The sequence below is a fragment of the Prorops nasuta genome, unplaced genomic scaffold (genome assembly GCF_024137725.1).
Source record: "Prorops nasuta isolate Cenicafe-Biocafe unplaced genomic scaffold, Cenicafe_Pnas_1.2 PNAS00027, whole genome shotgun sequence".
Lineage (NCBI taxonomy): Eukaryota > Metazoa > Arthropoda > Insecta > Hymenoptera > Bethylidae > Prorops > Prorops nasuta.
The window spans coordinates 587680-610737 of NW_027116824.1; the positions used below are offsets into that span (position 1 = coordinate 587680).

Here is a 23058-nt window from a genome sequence, read left to right on the forward strand (position 1 = left end):
CCTGGGATATATTTATCTCCGCAATAAAAGTACAACAGCGAATTATACGATTGCGAAGATTTAATCAACGATTTATACGGCTATGCCAGAGCTGTATATGATGTTCGAATTGCGAAAAGCGTATAAAATTAAAGCGTGTAAAAATATTGAAAAACGAAGGAGAGTTATTTTTCATTGATTTTTGCAGTTTAAGCGTTTACATACTAGCGGGTCTTTTGCTGGCCTCCACGGTATCTTGCTACGAGAGCCAATGGCGACCATGCGTGGAATTGAAGGGTGATTTGCGGCTTCCTTGCAAATGTTCCATTACACCGAGGACTCAGAGAACCGCTTTGGATATGAACTGTGACAATGCGGTTTTAACGGCCGAACATAGAGGGAGCCTCGGTCTCTACATCCGATCTTTCAGTCACAGGAATGGCGGTCACGTTAAACTTCCGGAGTCGCTGCTCCTCAGCGTCCCCAACATCCGGAAGCTCGATCTCTCGGCCAATTCTATGTACAAATTATCCAGCAAGGTGCTCGCTTCCTTGAACCACCTGATCGAATTAAGACTAGCCAATAATTTTCTTGGCGACAGTTTGAATCCCATCTTTTCCGGTAACGAGTTTCACGAAGCCCATACCCTAAAGCTGCTCGATTTAAGGGGAAACCGCCTCAGAAGCCTGGAGGAGGGAATATTCAAAGGCTGCTGGAGTTTGGAAGAACTTTTAATGGATAGAAATGAATTTAGCGAGGTCCCTGCGGCGTCCTTGAAAGGACCTAAATCACTCAGACTGCTGTCTCTCTCTGGGAATAAAATAGGTAATAATTTCAATTGGAAATTGATAAAATTAAATATTGAAATGAAATTGCAGAAGAGGGGATAAAAATGTAACGTGAACAATTTTGCTATTACAGTTTCTCTGACACGCGCGGCTCTCTCCACTTTGGGCGAAACCTTGCTTCATTTGGATCTCAGCAACAATGAGTTGTCTCACATGGAAGACGAGGCTCTTTCCGGTCTCGATCATCTCCTCTTCCTCAATATATCTCACAATGATCTCAACCGATTCAATAGCGACGTTTTTAAAGGTAGCAGTCAATCCGCAAAAAAAGCTTATTGCTATATACATAATAATTAAATAACGTAATTTTCTCTCTCTGGTCTATTTGAAAATTGGAGTAGATATTAACGAAAAGTTTTCACAAAATAACGAGAGCTGATTAACTCTTTAACTTTATAGCTCTCTGTTCGATTAAACCGTTTAATTAACTAATTTGTGTACTTGCGTAGCTAGACGAGTAATTCACGTGTGAATTAACGTGTGATTTAGCAAGAAGTAGAGGATGTAGTTTCTCCTGCTTGCTGGGAAATGAAAACTCGAGCTTCTATAGTAAAATCGCTAGATTTATTATCTCGTGGGAAACTTTATTGTTCGCTACTGCTTGATTTTACGTTGCTACGCTCTAAACGAATTTCGCTGGTTTCGAAATATCGGTCACTGACCTGTTCAAACTCTTAATTATCCAACTAGTGTAAACATTCTTTTTTCTTTTTTTTTTAGCAAAAATTATTGTTTATTTTTATAACTTTCTCTTTATAACAATTTAATAATTACAGATAAATTACCAATTAGTATTAATTATAAATGATAATAGCTGATTATATGGGTGGGTAAAAGTTGACTAATATTGCTGGGATATCTTTTGTGCACCTAAGAGAGAATGGTGATAATTTTCACACGCATCAGATGCTCTCACGAAATAAAGGTCCGGTCATGGTCAATGGCCCGGTTCTCCAGAGGTGAAAGTTACAGTTAAGCCAGCACAACGATTAAAGAGTTGCAGTTATGCTAATAATGGCACCGTTTTCAACGAATCGCTAATTTTAATATTTAACTATTATTAACATTATTCCAGACTTTTTAACATTTTTATTTCAGGAGCCAACAGCCTTCTACAGTTAGATCTCTCTGCAAACCTCCTTCAAGACTTTCCCACTTACGCTCTGAGACATTTGGTTGATTTAAAATTCCTTAACATCTCCAATAATTTAATCACGGTAAACTTTTTTCTGCTCGTTAATTATTTAATTGAACTAAAGATTTTATCCACTGAATATATATAAAATTGCAGGAAATAGAACAGTCTCATCTGTCAGGCTTAGGGGAGCTTCAAGTTTTGGATCTTAGCAGGAATAATATAGGAAGACTTGGAATTAACGCATTCTCCAATCTTGGTGCTCTGACTAGACTGGATTTGAGTTTGAATGCTTTGCGAACAGTAAGTGTATATATATATATATATATATATAGAAGAAGAGGCTTTATCACAATTATAAAATATTTAGCGAATTACTATGAATCACGATAATTGCAGATCGAAGAATCAGCCTTCGAGGGTCTATCAAAATTAAGATGGCTGTCCTTACAAGACAACAATATCCTTCTGGTACCAGGAAGTGCCTTGACTCGTTTGCCATCCTTGACTTATCTCCACCTGGAATTCAATCGTATAGCAGCTTTATCAACGGAATTAGTGAGATCAGCAGCAGCAACAATGGCGAAACTGGTTCTTACGAGAAACTTGATTCGCGAGATCCCATCAGGTTTATTCCTGAACTTTGACTTGTTGAACGACATTCAATTATCTGGCAACATGTTGACTTCGATCACTCGTGATACTTTCATGGGATTGGAGGACTCCTTGTTGAGTCTCGACGTTTCATACAACCGTTTGTCAAGTATAGTAGATCTATCCTTGAGACAACTGGTCTCCCTCAATCTCGCTGGTAACCAACTAAAAAAAATCTCACCTGAGAGCTTCAAATATTTACCAAGGTTGCAGTATCTGAATTTGAGCTCGAATCCATTGTACGGAGGCTTCCCTCCAGTTTTCCCCTCCACCCTCATCTCTCTCGATATTTCCCACACGAGCCTCAGGATTCTCCCAACCATTCTCTTCCTAAACCTAGAGTCCTTGGAAAGGATCTATATGGGCGGGAATCATCTGGAGGAAATCGACGAAGGAACCTTCCAACATCTGACCAACTTGACCAGCATCGACCTGTCTGGCAACTTCATCGAGTACATAGAGAACGGAGCCTTTGTTGGCTTAATCAATTTATATGAGTTAAATTTGAGCGGCAACAAGCTCACTTCCTTCGTTGGAGAACATTTCAATACAGGAACTGGACTGGAAATCTTAGATCTGTCCAATAACATGATCGATCGTCTCTCTCCAACAGCCTTTGTCATTCATCCAAGATTGAGAGAGATCAATTTGTCTGGAAATCAATTTGTAAGATTCCCCAGTGATTTCCTCAAGCCCTTGCAGTTCCTCGAACAACTGGACCTCTCTCACAATTATTTGAAAAGCATCAACGAGTTTGCTTATTCACAGATCAGTCGACTAAGAATCTTGAATCTAGCAGAAAATCAAATCGAGTCGGTGGATGACTTGTCTTTCCACAACTCCACTCAATTGCAATTTCTCGACTTGTCCAATAACGCATTGAGTGTCTTGAGCGAGCGCTCGATGGAGGGTCTGCTGAGATTACAACTTTTGAATCTCAAGAGCAACAAGATTTCCACCTTACCAGAGATGATTTTCGACCAATCGAGAATTCGCGAAGTGGAAAAGATAGATTTGTCAAGTAACAGTCTGAACGGGGTACCAGCGTACTCTTTGCAGAAGCAATCATCATCGTTGATAAGTTTGAATCTCGCGAGGAATAAAATAGTGGAGGTTGACACACAGGGAATAGTCAGCAACTTGAAGGAGCTTGATCTTTCGCAAAATCCACTGAGCGAAAAGTCGATACAGAGTGTACTAAGCGAGACCAGGATACTTCGTACGCTAAACTTGGCAAAAACCGGAATAAAGTACATCTCTAGGCTTGAAATGCCATTCTTGAAGAGTCTGAACGTATCGATAAATGAAATAATGGATATAAGACCATCGTCCTTAGAGCGAGTAAGCATGCTGGAGGATTTGGATGTGTCAAGGAACAAACTGATGGATTTGACCAACCTCATAAGTGGTCTAAAGTCTTTGTCATCATTCAAGAGTCTAGACATATCCGGAAATCAATTAAAAACGATAAACGAGAGTAGCTTGGAGGGGCTGGTCTCTCTGCGTTCGTTGAAAATGTCAGATCTTTTGAACTGCACGAGAATAGAACGTTCGGCGTTCAAATCATTGAGTAAATTACGTTTGCTTCATGCTTACGATTACCCAAAATTAGGCTACTTCGATGTTCAAGGAATCCTCAAGGGCATGGATAACCTGGAGTCTGTTGACGTTGAAATTAAGGACTCTAGCATAGGTAACGAACAACTCTCGGTTCACAGTCATCCTCGACTTCGACAGCTTACATTGCGAGGTGAGAGGTTGCGATCGATCTCCTCCAGCTCCCTCGTAGGCGTTAGAGCGCCAAAATTGTCTCTGGGTCTGAAGAATACGTCGATAGACGCGATACCAGCTGGGATGTTCTTCCCCATTCCACGTTCGACCAACGTTGAGCTCGACGTAGCTGGTAGCAAGTTCAAGAGTCTTCCTGTGCAGCTGTTGGCTGCCTTGGACGAGAGGAGTGGTGCTATCAGTCTCAATGGACTGGACAGTAATCCCATATCCTGCGGCTGTGAGGTCAAGCACCTCTGGAGGTGGCTGAAGGTCACCAGTCGTGGACCACCAGAGGTGATCTGCAGAAGCCCCGATTATCTATCTGGACAGCTTCTAGCGAATCTCACCGAAGAGTACCTATCCTGCGACAGAATACCCACTCGCGAGACGACCAGGAGCCACAGCACATTCGCATCCACCCCGAGATCAACGACCCTCTTCGTGTCATCGAGCTCCGAGCCAGAGATCATCTGGACAGTCGCCCCAACCACTCAAAACAATCGGAACAAGTACAACGACCACAGTTCTCCAGTTGGTAGCATTTCCGGTACCGACGACACTCTCATAATCGGCATCGTGGGAGGCGTCGTGGCATTTATCGCCATTATTGTTATCGTCATTTGCATTTGCCGGCTACGCTGGAGCAATTTGCAGGCTAACGAGGCGCAAATGGCAGCGGTCACCTCGAGTATCCACGACGCATCGATGATGAGGCCAGCCAGCGCCTATTCCGGCAAGATCAACCATGACATTTACGTAGGATCTTACAACGGCTCAACTTTGGACAGAGGAAACGCCATGATGGCTCCTTCCCATCCTGCCACACCTATACAGATGATGCCCTACGTACATCCCATGCACCTTGTCCACTCCCTCACACCCCCACCTCAGGGAGCTCCTCCACCAACCCAACCCATCTATGGATACTTTGAGAATTCTTCACTTCCGGTTTACGTCACCTGTCCCTCTGAGAACAAGTTTGATAGATAATCCAATTACAAAACCGATGACGAAGCCAGGAATCTTTGCTAGCCTCGTTCATTGCGTTTGCGAGGCATTCTTGGAACTCCGAATGATCCACGATAGCCTTGCAAATTTATTCTCTCTGAATTATTTATGCAGTATGGGATTTTAAAGTGTGCTCATAAACGCGATTCTCGTCGCACGTACAAAGATTGTATAAGAATTTTTTTACAGATATTCTTTTATTTATCTATAATTAACGTTTTTTTTCTCTTTTTTTAAGATAATTTTAATGATATATTATGATTGCTCTTAATAATTAATTATTGAGTTTAAGATGCGACGACAAGTGGTACTAATCTTGTTTCACTTCCGTTAAGCTAGATAGACGTCTATCATATTTTAAATGATATTGCTATTAGAAGTTGCGCGTAAGGCTCTTATCAAGCTATCGAACCGATTTGATAGTGCGTTAATGATAGCTAAGTATAGTTTTCTTTTTGTAAATAAGATCACCAATCGCACAGTTGAGGAAACTCTGCGACCTTACGCCAAATAAATTTGTACACCTACACAGGGTGATTTCGTAACAAATTAATATTTCATTTACTTCATATATTTTATCTATACTATATTTTTTTAATGTATATAATATTATACATAGTTTATATGACATAGTAAAATTTGAAGACTAATGAAACTCAGCTTATAAAATAAATTAGTCCAAATTTATCAATAAACTAGTCTTGAACTGAAATTCTATACGACGTTGAATATTAAATCTTATATGAAATATGTATGTTAATGTAATGCTTCAATAAAATAAGCCTTTTATTTTAAAGAGCCATCTTAATATCTTTGATTTTTCTTATTGTTATATTGGAAATATCAAAATTTGCTCAATATCAAGATATTAAATATTATAAATTGTTATTTATTTAGTAGTAAATAAAATAGATTTAAATTATTAAATAATCACCATCAGGAAGTAGTTAATTACATAAAAACATTTAAGATTTGCAGTGAGTTAAATTTCTCATAAATATTATTATAATTTTAAACTATCTGCTTCTATAGTTATGTACAGCAAATAATTTTGTTAATTATAAAAACACTCGAAGCTCATTGCAAATATAAGTTCATATTACAATTTGTCCTTTATTATTTCTTTCAAGTATTTTTCCTTAATCAAAGAATTGCCATGTTACTAAAAATTCCATTGTTAAACTCAATTAGACTACAACGCTCCAATATTTTCAACAGATTAAATAAACCGTTCATTATAGACGATTGTTTATAGACAACAATATATTAGTGTCATTTGAAGTATCTTTAATATACTCAAAGCGATTTTAAAAAAAAGCGCATGTGGCTAGATGTATATGACGCATACTATAACACAAATGATTACTTTTTATAATGCCACGCCCAAACGTTACCAGTACAATTATTAATTAAAGCATTTTTCACAAAGCAAATATAATTAGAACTCAATAACGTAGTATCCACACCATAGCTATAAGTTTTTTGAATTACTCATGCATTTTATTAAGGATAAATTTTAGTATTATGCACATACTTAAATATTAGATAAATATTATGATTAATATGTTGAAAAAGCAAAGAGCTTTTTTTGCTATTACCGAGATTGTAGCTTTATTATTGAATTCTGAATTTTATAAATGGGCTACAGTTATAGGCTATTGCCCTTATCACCAAGTCCTACGCCCTAGTGCCCTACCCAGCTTAGATAGCATCATACGCATGCGTATTTCAAGTCTCACCAATTTCTTCATCATACTAAACACCGTCTACCACTTTATATGGAATAAAATCGTCAGAATCTAAAAAATTTTTAAATATCGAATTGAAAATAATTGAAAAATGAAAAAATACTTTATTTTATTATAATCTTTTGCAACATGTATAAGATTCTTAAATAATACTTGTTCTTAATCTATTTTTATTTCCAATAAATTAATATTATGCTATCAAGAAAACAAGATATTTTAGCGTTACAGGCTTTAATTCTTGGTTTATAAATAATGAAATATGATCAATAGTTGTAATTAAATTTCGCTCTCTATACTTAATATTATTCTATAAAACACGCAAGAAACGAAGATTGCGTATTGTAACAAACACGCACACATATGTATATGCGTATACTCCAGTGTACTTGTTTGTATGAATGTGTCATTAAACTAACCTACGCCCGCTTCGTGTCGCTGCAATCGCTAACCAGTTGCTACGGCTGCATTTGCTACTGAATTTTAAAGAATCTTCAATGATGTCCAGCACATCAGTTAAATTGCAGGCAGCAAAGATTACTTCTTTTTCTTACATTTTATCAATGATTGGCAGATCTATAATTGTTATACCACTTTTTACACCGATCGTGTCAAACCTCTGATGCTAGCCCAATTGCAAAAGTGAAAGTTTGTGAAAAAGAATACAGCGCGATAGTGCATTTAACACTTTAACGTGATAAGGCATATATATATATATATATACAACACATTACATATATAGACTGCATAGACACATACTTTTAAGTGTTCAAAGCTCAATTGAAATTAACTAGCCAAAGTTATGCTTGTTGTATTTCCGACACTTTTCAAGTTATCTGTTTTTTTATAAAACGATGCTACTAGAATTTGCTGGCTATAGTGAAGATCATTTTCACCATAATGCTGTAGATGTATAGATAATAGAACGAGTCTTTTTATGGTGAGTGCTTTTTTTTATCAACTGTTCGCTTCGTTAGTAAGATTACGAGAGAGGAGGATAATCATTAAAAAAATAGTGTAAATATAGTGAGAGCTGAATTGGTGATACTTAGAAAAGATTAGTGAATAAAGCAAAATAAATATTATATATTCTTTTGTAGGATTGGGTATAAATATCATTAATATATACATGTTAAACTCAGGGAAGGTTTAAATTATTTGATAATTTAAATATAGGATCAAGAGTCAAGATTCACTGAGGAAATCTGCTATATAATGACAAACAGTCTTTTTGGAGAAGATGCCTGGTGTTACTGGGTTGTTTCTATTGGCGCATTGCTATCATTTGTTGCATTTCTTATTTGTTGCATTTGCAGCTGTCGACGTAATGAAAATAAGTAAGTTCTTCTAATTTTTTATTGTCATTTCACTACCTGGTGTAATCGAAGGACAAGTTTATAATTTAAGATTTGATCTTTTAGGAGTGAATTTCAAGGATTAACAGGTATGGTCACCATCAATAAATCTGAAACAGAAGGATTTAACAGACTACCCAGTGCAGACATTTCTCAAGTAATAACGCAAGACGCTATGGATAATGGGAAAAGGTATAAGAGTATTTTAAAAATTGTGTGTTCAGAACCTAAATTGTAAAAAAACTATTTTTATATGCATTCTTACAAATTAATAATAACATTTATCACTTGTAAACAGAACAACCAGTGCTAACAGGAGCCTTCCTGACATTCCAAGAGATAAAAATGGTGGTAGCGAGTCTACAACTGAAACAGTCCTGCAGGATATTTATGAGACAACTGAGACTATTAGTGATATGCATTCTGAATTATATGCTACAGTTTGTGACAAAGGTATATTTCTATTATATGTTAAAGTCTGTTTTAGTAATGCAAATAAATCTATAATATTTATAAATTAAAAAATGTAGAAGATCAGAAACTGGACAGAAAATCTCAAGATGGAGCACAAAAGAATTCCCTGACTGAAAATAGTTCTTCTGGATATCAATATGCTAGATGTAAATCTCCCAACAGCTCTAATTCCAATACTGGTAACTTCTTTTAAATTACATTCTTTATCTTATTCTAAAATTACACAATTTCCTTATAAATCTTCATTAATTTTAGAAGAGCATTCTTATGCTCAAGTACAAAATGTACAGAAGATTGAAGCTAATCAAGTAAAAGCCAGGTAGTAAATGGAATTTTCTTTTTACTCAATTTTTTACAAAAACTTTATTAATATTCATATGTTCTTCAGAAATTTGTCAAACCCAGCTGCAAATACTGAAAGCCCATCAACATCTACTAGCCCTGCTTTAAATCCTATTGCACCTCCAAGAACAAGAAAATCGTCATCGCATAATTCTCTTCTGATAACGGAACCACATGGAAATATTCAAGCGGCAAATGCTATTTCTGGTGGTGTCCAAGCTAACCAGGATTTACCTTACATGACACCGCCTCTTCTAATGCCTCTTCCACATCCACCTCAATCACTACATAATAATTCTCAACAACATTTTAGCGGCGATTCACAGGACTCGAGTAATTATGCTCGCTTTGTGTTTTTTTGAATCTTGTAAAACGTGATCCTTAGAACTTCGTTATATTTGTAATTACACCATAAATTTTACAGAGGGATATACGAGTATAAGTGTACGAGAACCATTAGCCAATATCAGAGCACAGACAAAAGCAGCTTATCAAAGACATCAAGCAACTCGACCATCTGCCGACTCTCATTATGCGACAGTGTCAGATGATTCAGGTAATCTTCCAACAATGACGGAAATATGATCATCGGTTAATAGATTTTAATAGTTTTATTTGGACTTTCAATATTTACTTTTCAAGACGAGATGTATGCAGCTATCGACGAGCAAGAAAAAGTTTATACCAGTGGTAGTGAAACGTATGCCCAAATCCAACCAACAGCGATAGAATTAACCAGAACGCAGGAAGAGCCTGGGCCAGTCCTACAGCAGCCGTTGCGCCTGGAAGATACACATGCACCCCAACCGCCAAGTGTTGATAGTTTAAGACACGTGGCTCACGCTCATTCGCGACAAGGTATAAAAATGAATATAAAGATATAATAAATTAATTTAAATACATCAATCAAGTTTGATAACTTTTCATATTATTTTATACGGTCAGCTTCATCTTCAAGCGCCAATAGTTCAATTATCAATACTGGTTCGCCAAAGCCAGAAAAGCGCCAAGCAAATTCGCCCCTACCCCCACCACCCGAGATTTTTAGTGAAATGTATGCATCCGTGGACAAAAGGCCAAAAAGTGAAGATCGTTCAAGATCAAGTCTTTCAACGGGAAAATCCTTAGAGGATATGTATGCAAAAGTTATGAAGAAAAAAAAGGATATTGATGAGCAAGAAACAACCAGTTTTAGCAATATTTGTCCCGAAACGTCAAGAAAATTAAGTTTGATAGAAATTAGTCGGGCTTCCTGGTCTAGTCATGATTCGGTGGAAATACAAAAGAAAGAATTGGACTCTCATCATAGCGGAAACAACTCGCTGCATTACAGTAGTAATAATTCGGCGCATTACAATGCCAATAGCTCCTCACTTTACAGCGGAAGTAATTCAACGTTTCACATCGAAGAAAAGTTAAGAGCCGAAGAGGAATTTTCTGGTTTGAAGGATTATGGATATGAAGCAGTGATGACGACAAGGAAAAGTTTGCCTGCAAATTATGGTACAAAAGCTGAGAGCCCGGATCCAAATTACGAAGTTTTACATCCTCAATCCACGAAAAATAGCAATTATGCTAATAACGCTTCCGCCAGAAATGGAACTGACTCATTGGCGACTTACTCAGTTCCCTTCAAGCACAGACAAATCAGTAACGCTAGTAGCGAGGATCCTGGATACGAGAGGGTAAGGCTGAGAAAGCCTGTAGACCTTGAAGATACGGACTCGGAGCCTAATTACGAAAGTATGCCTCACGATTCTGGTGAACCGAATTATGCATCGGTCTGTCGTCCATGTGATAGTGATACGGATCCGAATTACGAATCTGTTAGCCAAGGCGATCCGAATTATGAAAGTGTAAAATACATGAGCGTTAATCATCGGACAGATGAGCCGCCTTACGAACAGCTAAATAGCTATAAATCTCGAACCAATGCTGATAATTACGCGAAAGTCAGAGTCCGAAAAGTTGCTGATGATTATGAGAGAATAAGCAAGAATCAACAGTCAAATAACGGGGATACTGATGACGAGCAATATATTCAAGTGTAAAGCTTTAAGCTTATAATACTGAAAACGTTCAAATACGTAACGTTGAAATTCATAGATTCAAACCCTCTATACAAAAATATACATGTAAATATAAATAAATAATAACTTGTTAAATTTAATATAATAATGAGGATAAGACTGACGAAGACAAAAAGTGAGAGTACTCTAACAAATGAGAAAAATTGGATGATTTAAAACGGATAAAAATTTGTCTTTCTATTCAAAACAGGCACTTCTTCATATATGAAAGGTACTACTTAATCACTTATTTAACTCCATTTTTTATAATAATTATAGTAGATTTCACTTTTAACGAACGTCAAGCGAATGAAGTATTTTGTTTATTATAACCAGTTATAATAAACAAGTGATCCGTTGCCTGACGTTCGTTATAGACTATATCTACTGTACAGGGTAAGGTATTCCATTTAAGTTTTTGTCACTTAATTATTTCGAAAACAAGTAGATTTTGAAAAAAATGTTTCAAGCGAAAGTTTATGGCTTTGAAGTGGGCATAAAATAATAAATTTTTTTTATCTTAAAACATAATTTGAAGGTGACACGAGTAGAACCATCTTTTTTGTATTATATGTTCTTGCAGTATACCTGAAACTTTTCAAAACTATCTTTTCACTTTTTCATTTCATCCAGTCGTTTACAAGATATTTCGATTGGAAATTGTAAATAGGAGTAGGTTTTGCTGAAGTAATGTGCGTGACCGTGACACATACACTATCCTGTATTAATTTTGTGTTTGAAAAATTGACGGTCGAAGTGATTTAATGTAATATGATCTTTCTCTTAATAATCTTGGGAGAAAAATCTATGCATATCAATTTGCACCAATGATGCCAGAATTAAATATTTTGCCGTAAAAAGATGAGTAGAGGGGGAGACATACAAGTATAAAAAATTACACACACAATTCAACATAAGATATGTGATTGCATTTTTGCTGCATAAAAATTTAATTTTAGCATCACTGGTTTACACACGTTTAATCGCTCATCTACGCATACTTTCAAATCGAAATATCTTGTTAAGAAATGGAGGAGATATAAACAAGGTTTTAAAAAATTTTTGAGATAAATTACAATAAAACGGAATGAAAGCAGATAACTGTTTAAACAAAAGTCAAGGTGGCCTTTATTTTAACTCAAAAATGGTTTCAGGTTCAAGCTGTTTCAAAATAATAATACTGTTTTATGTCCCTCTCCATACCATACAACATTTGCACAAAACTATTTTTTTAACCTCTTTATCTTTTAAATGATTATATGACAAAATTAAAATATAACACCCTGTGTATACATATATATGTATATATTAAATTTTTTACTCAGCAATTTTATAAGTATTTTAACTTGAAATGGATTAAGCTGTGCCTTGTTATATTTACGAAATTCAAGCAAAATCAATTGTAAATAAACGTAAAATTTCAAAAAGTTGATTTGATATCTTGAATTTCCTTAAGGAAGTTTTTTTTAAGTGCTTGTATAAATATTCTCTATAATGCATTTAAAGAATAATAATATATAGTAGTACATAGAGCTATTTATATTTGTACATGTGCAATGATAATTAAACAACATTATTTCACATTTTCATGTATAAATGTATAAAAATATGTAATCCTTAAATTACATTATACTTATACATGAATAGAAATAAAGTATATTCAGTCTTTGAAAGAATTTGTTTTCAGCTGGTCTGTAATTCATTAAAAATATGCATAAAAAATCGTTTTTTATGCATGGTGCTACAAGTAATATCTTTTTTCTTTGTATAATAATTATTAATTTATTACGACCATTTTTAATTTGTTTGTAAGCAAGAAAACATCATGGTTTCATTTTTTTAACAATGTAAAGGTTCTAATAATCCACTGCAAACGTGTTTTGACTTTAAATATGTACCCACAGTATTCTATATGCTTAAAAGGAATATCTGTATGGATATTTTGTTTATACTATTTATAACACATCTTCAAATGTAAATGTAATACTAACAATGTAGGAAAAAAAATCAGATTTGGAGAAAGGATTAAAATAGTTATCTACTCTATGCTCACAGAAGTTTCATTCAAGACTTAATACTGTCCAAAACATCAATTTGTTAATAATATTTGGAAGATTCATAATATTTTGTGACATTAAACTTTTAAAAATTTATAATAATTCTTAAAACTTTCATTTACTTCATAAAATCCAGTGAATCCAGATAAGATTTTATTACTCATACTCTAATACTAATTATATATACTATAGTAATCTTTTGTACTTTGGTCTATAAGTAGGTAGATAGTAGACTGCTGTTTCACAGGAAAGTAATATATGTAAAAAGTATATTTTTTATATTTATAAACCTCTGCAGCTTCCCATGTTTTAATATGCCATTACTTTTTAATGATAATTTGCTACAAAATAACATTTGTATTTAAAAAGTAAATAAAAATAATGTATACTATAAAAAGAAAAAATTCTTATCCTTACTTTTTGCTAAAACTGGCATATTTTGTATCAATGAAGAAATAAATATGAATCAATAAATATCATTAAAAATAATTATAATTTTAAAGATATTAATAAAACAAATTATTTACAAAGTTTGTACACTCTACATGTCATTACTTTTTACTGTTTAAATGTTTATTTTTATTATTGTTTTCAATAATTAAAGGCCTAGTTTTATATAAATTTCCCACTATCACTTGTCTTTTTATAAGTTGTAATGCTTCCATTCCTTCTTCGTATTTCAGTTTGATATCTCCTTGATCCATTAAATCTTTATTCTGCTGAAATTCATGTTTCACTTTTCGAAGAGCGTACATTCTAAAAATATTAATTTTATTTACAAAAACAATTACTGGCCTACTTATAGTAAAGAAGAATGTTTACTTTGCTTTTCTCAAACCAGTCTCGTTTTTAAAATGAACGATTAGAGATTATTTTAATACAATTAGGATATATTTAGTTGCTAAGACTGGTTACATCTAAAATTACGTGATATCAATTAATTTATTTATTTAAAAATATTTTGAAAAGATAGGTTATATTCCCGGTTTTTCACGATGATAGTTTGAGAATATAATTCAAACGATTCCTTAGATTGTCTATTTAAAAAATTCTAATTACCTGTAATTATAAGATTCCCATTGTTTACTTTCTCGTATTAAATTTCGGTAAAGACTTAAAACCGCTCTTTTACTGCAAGCCATACTTTTGGCTTCTTCAGTCCGCTTCTTGTGTTTATGTTCCAAACGAAGAATTTCAGCATCGATATCACTATTAGCTATTAGTGCTATTACAGATCGAAAACGTGTTCTGAAAGCATGTATGTATGTATGTAACATACGGCGGTTATTCGAAAAAGGCAGATTTAGAATTTTAAGGCAGTATTTCTTGTAAACAATGCCTTTATTTTAAGTCGTAATGATAGCTTTGTTCTTTTTCGCTGCATTTATGCAACAATAAGCTAGAGTGAGAAAACACATAGGTCCGAACTTTTTATGTACATTATTCACGCGCTAAAAAGACTTATATTAAATTATCTTGTTTAAAAAACGTAACAAATACTATATGTATGCACTGGCTCTACGCAGTACTACTCGGAGCCACTCGGAGCTGTAGTCGGTATAGGCCATAGGCCTTCTCGTAGTTTTCGTTAAAATTAATCAGTTCATTATGTCTGATGAGAAACCTTCAAAAGAATTTAAATTAGATCCAGATAGTGAACTTCGTTTTGAGGTTGAATCTAGAAATGAAAAAGTTATATTAGAGGTAGGTGCCAAAATCTTTAAATACTTTTAATATAAAAATAGTATATTGGAACTTTCTTCTCATTTTAGTTAAAAGCTGGCCTGGCTGAAGTTTTTGGTACTGAACTTGTAAAGGGTAAAAAATATGAATTTACTGCTGGTGCAAAGATTGCAGTTTTTACTTGGCAAGGTTGTACTGTAGAGCTTATTGGGAAAACTGATGTCAGTTACATAGCTAAAGAAACACCTATGGGATTGTATCTGAATTGTCACGCAGCAATGGAAAGAATGAGGGAGGCTGCTGAAAAGCATGATACTAAAGGACCGATAATAATGATTGTAGGACCATGTGATGTAGGCAAATCTACTCTTTGCAGGTTGTTATTAAATTATGCAGTTAGAATGGGGAGAAGACCAATCTTTGTAGATCTTGATGTGGGTCAAGGGCATATTGCTATACCAGGCACCATAGGTGCCTTACTTGTTGAAAGACCGTCAAATATAGTAGAAGGATTCAGTCAACAGGCACCATTAGTCTTTCATTTTGGTCATAAAACTCCTAGTACTAATGTAATTTTATACAATCTTCTTGTTTCTCGGTTGTCAGAAGTTTGTTCTGACAGATTACAAGCTAATAGGAAAGCAAGAGTATCAGGAATTGTTATTAATACATGTGGATGGGTGAAAGGAGATGGTTATAAATTGTTGAATCATGCAGCCCGAGCATTTGAAGTTGATGCTATTTTAGTGTTAGACCAAGAAAGGCTTTATAATGAATTAGTTAGAGATTTGCCACAGTTTGTTAAAGTGGTTTTTCTACCAAAAAGTGGAGGTGTTGTTGAAAGAAGTCAAGCCCAAAGAATTGAAGCCAGAGATCAAGGGGTGCGTGAATATTTTTATGGTTGCAAAACATCTCTTTATCCACATAGTTTTGAAGTAAAGTGGAGTGAAGCAAGACTGTACAAAATTGGAGCACCAGTTCTACCTGCATCTTGTATGCCTTTAGGTATGAAGGCTGAAGATAATTTAACTAAACTAGTTGCTGTTACACCTGGATCAAATTTATTACACCATCTGCTGTCAGTTTCTTTTGCTGATTCTCCAGAAGATGATGTGGTACAGACTAATGTGGCTGGCTTTGTTTGTGTGTAAGTAAAGTTAATTTACGTACAATATTGGCATTTAATTATTGCTAGATGAAAATTTCAGATTGCTTTGGTTAGTCTTAAGAAAAATTTTTGTTTGAATAGCTTTTTAATTTGTTGTTTAATTAAGTTCATTGGCATTGTTACACAATGTGTCTATTTTTCTTTCATGGGTTGTAATTCTAAAGACAGAACTCTGTAAAAGAAAATGTTCCAGACAAATATTGTATGTAACAATGATATTCCCTTCTTTTCAGTATCACAAAGTCTTAGGTATTTTTTTAATTACATTTTAAACATTAAGTACACCATTTTAACTGCCTTTTCCCTATATCTTATATTTTCAAGCTTGCAATAATGGAATGCTAATGCAGTATTGGTTTTAAAAAAATATTTTAATTATTCATGAAATATTTTTCAATTTCATTTATAAATTTTATTTCAGCACAAATGTGGATGTAGATAGACAAACTTTTACTGTACTTAGTCCCCAACCAAGGCCTCTACCAAATACAGTTTTATTACTTTCTGATATTCAATTCATGGACAGTCATTAATTTTAATTATTATTGTAAGCAATTTTTAAGAAAAATTATAAAATGCAGGGTACCTATTCAAAAACCGGATGTTAAATAACTTGTAAAAAAGTAATTTTATTAAACTTCATATGAAACTATAGTGTCTAGGCCTATCTAGTATGTCATGTAAAATATAGGTTTTCAGTACTGGCAGCACATAAAAATGAACGTAGCCGCTATAAGCTATTGCATGTATGTATACAATATTCCAGACATTCCATTCCAGTCCTCATTAATGCCAGTGCCACTACAAATTCAAGAGGTAATGTCTTATCATGTCATGTATATCAAATTGAGGACTATTTTAAATGCCCATGATTGTCCTCCTTTGCTCTTTCTTTTATAAACTAATTCTAATCCGGTTGCCTTTTGTGTTTTCGCGAAAAGCGCCCAAATAAAAAAGAATTAAAAAAAGCAAAACTGTACTTAATTTTATTCTTCAATCTCATCCTTCCTCTGAATTTTCCAGCTCCAAAGAAATTATTCTACTTTTTTGGAAATACAACTTTCTTTTATTTTTACCAATATGAAAATTAAGAAAAGTAATTTATATATACGATACATAGAATTAGCTAAGCTATTTAAATTAAAAAACTTATAAGAAATAAATTCCTTATCTGATATTTACATATCATATGTATTGTTACAGAATTTAATGATAGAAGTCTTCCACTAATATAAATTAAATGATTACTGTTAGAAATATATAGTACACTAAGTACAGTACAAATATACTTTATAGATTGTTTATGAACTGTCAGTAGTTTTAAAGTAAAGTATTACAGAATTTTTCTGTTAAATGTTATCAACAGATACATTTATTTTAAGAACTGCAGATGAATCAGCTAAAACCATTCTGATGCTATTTTCGAATTTTTCTTGTATACAAGAGAATTCCATCATATTGCGAGGCTTTGATTCTATCCAAAACCCATCGAATTCATAAAAAAGGTAACAATACAATTGATGAAAAGTTCGGATAGTAGGCAAAGTCTTAGAGGAATTATATATATGTGATTTAGCCGAACCATCTTTTAATAGTTTTAATGCCATACTTGTTAAGTTAATACCAACAATAGCAAATGCATAACCATAATGAGGATGAACTGAATGTGACAGTACATGTGCTGCTACACTAGGATATTCTTTAGCAAAATAAACTAGATTTTCCAGGCCAAGAATTCCCATTCCACGGAAATCAGTTTTAGGATCTTCGCCTTGAAAACCAATGGACTGCCATTGCTTTGATATTCTTGAACTTAATGATTCATAAGGCATCAAAAGATTCCATAAGCTTAATAAAAGTAGCTCATGATTGGGATTTTCAGCATTGTACGGAACCTTTCTGAGTTCTTCACATTCAGCACATAATTGTTTGTATCCCCAAATCAGTTCAACACTCTTACCAAAAGATTTAGCAAAGTTAGGATGAACAGTTGGATTAATTTTTTTAACAATAAGCACAGTTTTTATTGCACCTTCCAAAATTTGACGCTCACTTTTCATGGTTATCATTTGCTTATTAGCAATGTTATCTAAATATGATATAAGAAGTTTAATATTAACATTTCTAGATAATTTTAAAGACTTTTCAATAGCTAAAGTACGAGATGCGCCTGATGGCTGTCCATAACAAATTCGTTGCAATTCGCACATTTGCGTAGTTTTATGTAAAAACCATTTTATAAATTGACGAAAATACGAGTAAAGTAAAGGCCAAATGAAATGCAGCATAGTAAATATTAATTACGAATTCAAAAACAATAATAGACTATTCAATACGTATAAATATATTGACGCACATTATCAAAAATAAGAATCTTATCCATTTCTCTTTGAGCGTTTATGATCAGCAATCGAATTTTTATTTCGGAATGATCCCTATCGGCCCCAATCGGCCCTACCTAGCCACAATGATGCAACTGTCACAGATATACAAGACAGAAATTCCCTAAGCTACTTGAATCAAAATTATTGCTGCGTGTAGATGGAGACCGTTTTAAATATTATTCTTTTTCTTTATAATAGTGATATTAGTTAATAGCTGTGTTTTATTTAGCTACACTTTTAACATTTTTCTACCCTTTCCGTATTTCTGTCTTTGTCCATTGTATAAGTTGATACCTTAAAAAGTGCACAAAGTGTAAAAAGTGTAGCAGGTTTTTGCTAAATAAAACACAGCTAATGATAGCAAAAGATAATTTAGCGGTCTAATTCTACGATTTGACTAAATATGGGGTTTGTTCTTTTTCACTGCACTATCGAACTGGTGCAATTAGTTGAAATAAGACAAACATATGTTTTCTCACTCTAACTTATTGCACTAGTGCAGTAATACAGCGAAAAAGAACAGACCTATGAATACCGCCTTGAACGAGAACATATTTCGTGTCGCAGTTACAGAAGAATGAACTGCGATGAACCAATCAAAACGCGAGTTATTTTCTAGTACTATAACTGTATAATATGTGCTGGTAGCGGTGTCGCGCATGCACGTTGTCTGATGTCTTCTTTTTAAGGGATACGGCATTAGAGCAAAATGGTATGTGGTTTGTATCCAAATGTTAAATTGCAATCGGTCGATAGAAATTAAAATATATTATAAAAATGATAAATTTTACATACCTATTTTTATGTAATATAAGTATAACTATTTGATGATTGGTGATATTTAAATTTAATTGTATTTGCAGAGAAGCATTTCACTTGACAATAATACAATGTTTATAAGTGTAAAATGTTAATTTTAGTCGTTTTTGAAGATAATTTTGTTTCTATGTTATTTATGATAAAGTGTTAGAGATCTAATAGTAGTTGAATAAAACCATCAGAATTTTGAGCTATGGATTATCAACATAACCTAAATAATTCATTTTTCAGACGGAAGGTACAGCAACAATTAGAACTAGGAAGTTCATGAAGAACCCTCTACTGTCTAGAAAACAGATGGTGAGTGCCCATTTTTTATTATGCTTTAACTGTTTGAATTTCATTTAAATAATGCTACTAATATTTTAGGTAGTGGATGTTTTACACCCTGGTCAACCATCAGTTAGGAAAACTGAGATTCGTGAGAAGTTAGCAAAGATGTACAAAGTAACACCTGATGTTGTTTTTGTCTTTGGATTTCAAACAAATTTTGGTGGTGGAAAATCTACTGGTTTTGCTTTAATCTATGACACCTTGGATCTTGCAAAGAAATTTGAACCCAAATACAGGTTGGCCAGGCATGGTTTGTTTGAAAAACAAAAGCAGACAAGGAAACAGCGTAAGGAACGTAAGAACAGAATGAAGAAAGTAAGGGGTACAAAGAAAAGTAAAGTAGGAGCTGCATCTAAAAAGGTAAAACAATCTTAAAATAATATTCTTCTACATTATAATATTATATAGACAAAGGAGGAACTATCTCTTAACTAAATGTTTATTCCATTTTAAATACTTAAATAGTGCATGCTACTTTCAACATACTCTGGTGAAGGGCTTTCACTTTTCTAAAATGAAACCTTATTTAAATGTATATAAAATTTTCTCTCTCCATATCTCTGAATACAATTAATCTGGTTTAATTGCTTTTTTTATTTTATTATATACTGATAATTATTTAAATAAATAACAAGAAATTATTCATTTAACACTTAAGGGGCAATTTTAACCCATTGGTTTCTACATAATTATATCATAACAATCACATGAATGTTCATTAAAAATACAGGATCATCATTATTATGTATCAAATTATTCTTGCATGAATGGTGGTACAGGCTTTTATCTATATTCCAGGGGAGGAAGTAGACAAATGCTCATTATTTGCACTACAACTCTCAAGGAAGAAGCAGTTTCTTATTTATGATGCTTCTAAATGGTTAGCATGTAAATTTAAGAGATTTTTTGTGTGGTTTATGATGGTTTTTGTTTGTTTTGCTTAAGCTTGAAATCAAATAGCATTAAGTTAATCCTCTTCCTAGGAGTTATGCTGTAGACTTCATCTATGGCAAATTATTGCTTCTTATAATTATAATTCTGTATTATTTTAATTGTGGCCATTTTCATAGTCATAATAATAAATTCAACAAGTATAATCATTATACTGTTCTACTAAGACTGAAAGCTGTAACTGTAAAAATTGTTCTTTTTGGTTTGTCTATGATTATGGCATAGTTTGACTCATCTTATGTACAAGAATTATAAGCAATATTAGCATTAGAGATGTAAATTTAAAATAATATGTTTTTATATAATCTTATAGACTACACTAATTAAAGATTGTTTGTTTTTCTCAAAACTTGATATTTTCAGATATAGATTTTCTGTCTTAGCATGATGGCATAGTTTTTTGTGTCCAAATGTCTTAGAAGTACTAATAATAATTTTAATAATTAAGTGAATAACATTCTGTAATGTAATCGAGATAGATGTTGATTAGGCAAAGTCTTTTTGATTTAGTAACTAATATATGATTTTTTTATCTTACAGTAAAACTGCAATGCGCTGTGATGACCACCCTCTGTACAACGTTCCTGTTAATATCTTTATAATGTTGTACCTTCCTCCTCCTCTGACCACAAAACATTGTAAATTTTACAAAATAAATATGTACTCTTATTTATAAGAGGATATCCAGTGGTTTTTAATTTTTTTCATACACAAAATATAAATACTAATTTGTTACATTAACATCATAGAGTATGTAATAAACTGGTTTAGATTTGATCCTGTTTATCAAAAGTTACATGCTCATTGTTGGAGTATTCTTTTGTTTCATTTTGTATCATTAATCTATCCTCTATTTCTGGTATTGTGCTGACTTCCACATTAGGTGTTTTTGCTGGAAGTATCTCAGGCACCATTGTCGTCAACAAATTTTCACTCATTGTGGTTGTCTGCACAGTTATCAACGAATCTCCTGGTAAAACATTTTCAAATGTCGTAAGTGTATTTTCTGCTGTAGTAGGTATCTGTGTGGTTATCGAGATGAAACTCGCTGTGGTCAAAATCGGGAGTTTTGTACTCACAGTGGATATATTCTTATCGGAGTCTATAAGCTCCGTTTCATCTTCTGCGTTCCAATCATCGTGAAAATTTGGATTTATTGAGTTGAAATTGATGTCACTCTTTCTAATAAAATACCACCTTCCAATACGGAAACCCCAATCTTTATTTAGGTCAAACGATACATTAGCTGTTAACAGTGAAAATAAATTGTACAATTATTGTGTAGCTTATATATTAGCAACAAAAATTAAGTAATAGACGTTCTAAATTATTACCCAAATCTAACTTGAGTCCACCGATGTTCGCTAGTTTATTTTGTACCTGGGTTTTTGTAAGTGAGAAGAAATCATTTATTCGCTCCAAAGGATTTTGCAATCGCTCCAAAATCGATTCTTTTACCCTTGCATACCAATCTCTTATTCTCTCGCCAAATTGAGCTTGAGCGTGAAAGTTGCTGTGGAATTTTTCATGAGCTATAACAACAAAATTAGTATATATTATATATCAAGGTAAGGAAGAAGCACGGTAGGATCTTCAGCATTTAATTTGAGAGAAAAAAATGCCGTGTTAAATATTCTCCTTTACACCAAGCTTACACGACCGCGCATTTTTGGAAAAGTGGTAGCGGAATGATACCTTCGTTAAGTGGCAAAAAAGTTGTTGTACTTTGAGATACATGAAAGGTGATAATATATAAAAACAGAATCGGTTGTAACATTTTGCTTTTCCTCAAGTTTAGCAAGACTTTGCGTGCAAATGCAACCTGTGCATGCCTTTTTATACATTAGCGGAAGTTCAATCTCATTAGAGAGACAATTTTATCAAGAATCAACCGCCGGATCTATATTATTCTTTAAACCACGCTTCTGACCTTGTCTTGATTTCGATTCTTGCGGAATCCCTGTGTATAGAATAAATGATACAAATTTATCGAGTAATCTTTTTGTTCTTTTTTCACGTTACAAATAAATACATTTTATTGTTCACTGTCCAGTAGAAGCTTCAAGTCAAACCTACATGTATTATTTAAAAGACTTAGCAAGAAATAAAGTTTATAATATGCAATTACATAAAGTAAATGTTACCTAGTAACTTAAAAAGTTAATAATTCCAAGGAAATAATGCTAATCGTATATTATATTTATTGTTTTCATAATTAAAATATTTTAGAATTATTTTTTCTATATTCCAGTAAGAGCAGTAGATAATCGAAATAAAAAAATGT

At 33.4% G+C, this 23058-nt stretch overlaps 6 protein-coding genes across 7 annotated transcripts; 4 read left to right on the forward strand and 2 right to left on the reverse strand.

The window, feature by feature from the left end:
* Window positions 1–82: 82 nt before the first annotated feature.
* On the forward strand, window positions 83–6166 carry LOC136782658 (protein artichoke-like). The gene is made up of 6 exons (XM_066742253.1): window positions 83–120; window positions 188–804; window positions 901–1074; window positions 1926–2044; window positions 2119–2265; window positions 2362–6166. Exons 1-6 carry the CDS (start codon window positions 83–85, stop codon window positions 5374–5376), a joined length of 4110 nt encoding a protein of 1369 aa, XP_066598350.1. The 3' UTR covers window positions 5377–6166.
* Window positions 6167–7447: 1281 nt separating this feature from the next.
* LOC136782492 (uncharacterized) lies at window positions 7448–13886 on the forward strand. The gene is made up of 10 exons (XM_066741948.1): window positions 7448–8079; window positions 8316–8476; window positions 8561–8686; window positions 8793–8947; window positions 9025–9147; window positions 9224–9287; window positions 9357–9643; window positions 9735–9866; window positions 9953–10168; window positions 10256–13886. Exons 1-10 carry the CDS (start codon window positions 8077–8079, stop codon window positions 11359–11361), a joined length of 2373 nt encoding a protein of 790 aa, XP_066598045.1. The 5' UTR covers window positions 7448–8076; the 3' UTR covers window positions 11362–13886.
* Window positions 13887–15006: 1120 nt separating this feature from the next.
* Window positions 15007–17256, forward strand: cbc (crowded by cid). Its single transcript, XM_066741949.1, has 3 exons — window positions 15007–15140; window positions 15209–16266; window positions 16709–17256. The coding sequence occupies exons 1-3, from the start codon at window positions 15045–15047 to the stop codon at window positions 16818–16820; spliced, it is 1266 nt and encodes a 421-aa protein (XP_066598046.1). The 5' UTR covers window positions 15007–15044; the 3' UTR covers window positions 16821–17256.
* A 160-nt stretch (window positions 17257–17416) lies between these two features.
* LOC136782494 (ELMO domain-containing protein 2) lies at window positions 17417–18727 on the reverse strand. The gene has a single exon (XM_066741950.1). The coding sequence runs from the start codon at window positions 18573–18575 to the stop codon at window positions 17637–17639; it is 939 nt and encodes a 312-aa protein (XP_066598047.1). The 5' UTR covers window positions 18576–18727; the 3' UTR covers window positions 17417–17636.
* A 572-nt stretch (window positions 18728–19299) lies between these two features.
* Window positions 19300–21455, forward strand: RpS24 (ribosomal protein S24). Of its 2 annotated transcripts, none has more exons than XM_066741884.1 (4): window positions 19300–19383; window positions 19722–19790; window positions 19860–20183; window positions 20622–21240. In XM_066741884.1, the coding sequence occupies exons 1-4, from the start codon at window positions 19381–19383 to the stop codon at window positions 20631–20633; spliced, it is 408 nt and encodes a 135-aa protein (XP_066597981.1). In that variant the 5' UTR covers window positions 19300–19380; the 3' UTR covers window positions 20634–21240. The 2 variants fall into 2 exon arrangements, with proteins under 2 accessions (XP_066597981.1, XP_066597982.1); XM_066741885.1 differs by lacking the exon at window positions 20622–21240 and adding an exon at window positions 21315–21455 and having other exon boundaries at window positions 19301–19383.
* A 152-nt stretch (window positions 21456–21607) lies between these two features.
* LOC136782447 (uncharacterized) lies at window positions 21608–22566 on the reverse strand. The gene is made up of 4 exons (XM_066741883.1): window positions 22470–22566; window positions 22109–22306; window positions 21854–22020; window positions 21608–21744 (listed from the first exon to the last, which is right to left on the reverse strand). The coding sequence occupies exons 1-4, from the start codon at window positions 22549–22551 to the stop codon at window positions 21733–21735; spliced, it is 459 nt and encodes a 152-aa protein (XP_066597980.1). The 5' UTR covers window positions 22552–22566; the 3' UTR covers window positions 21608–21732.
* Window positions 22567–23058: the final 492 nt, after the last annotated feature.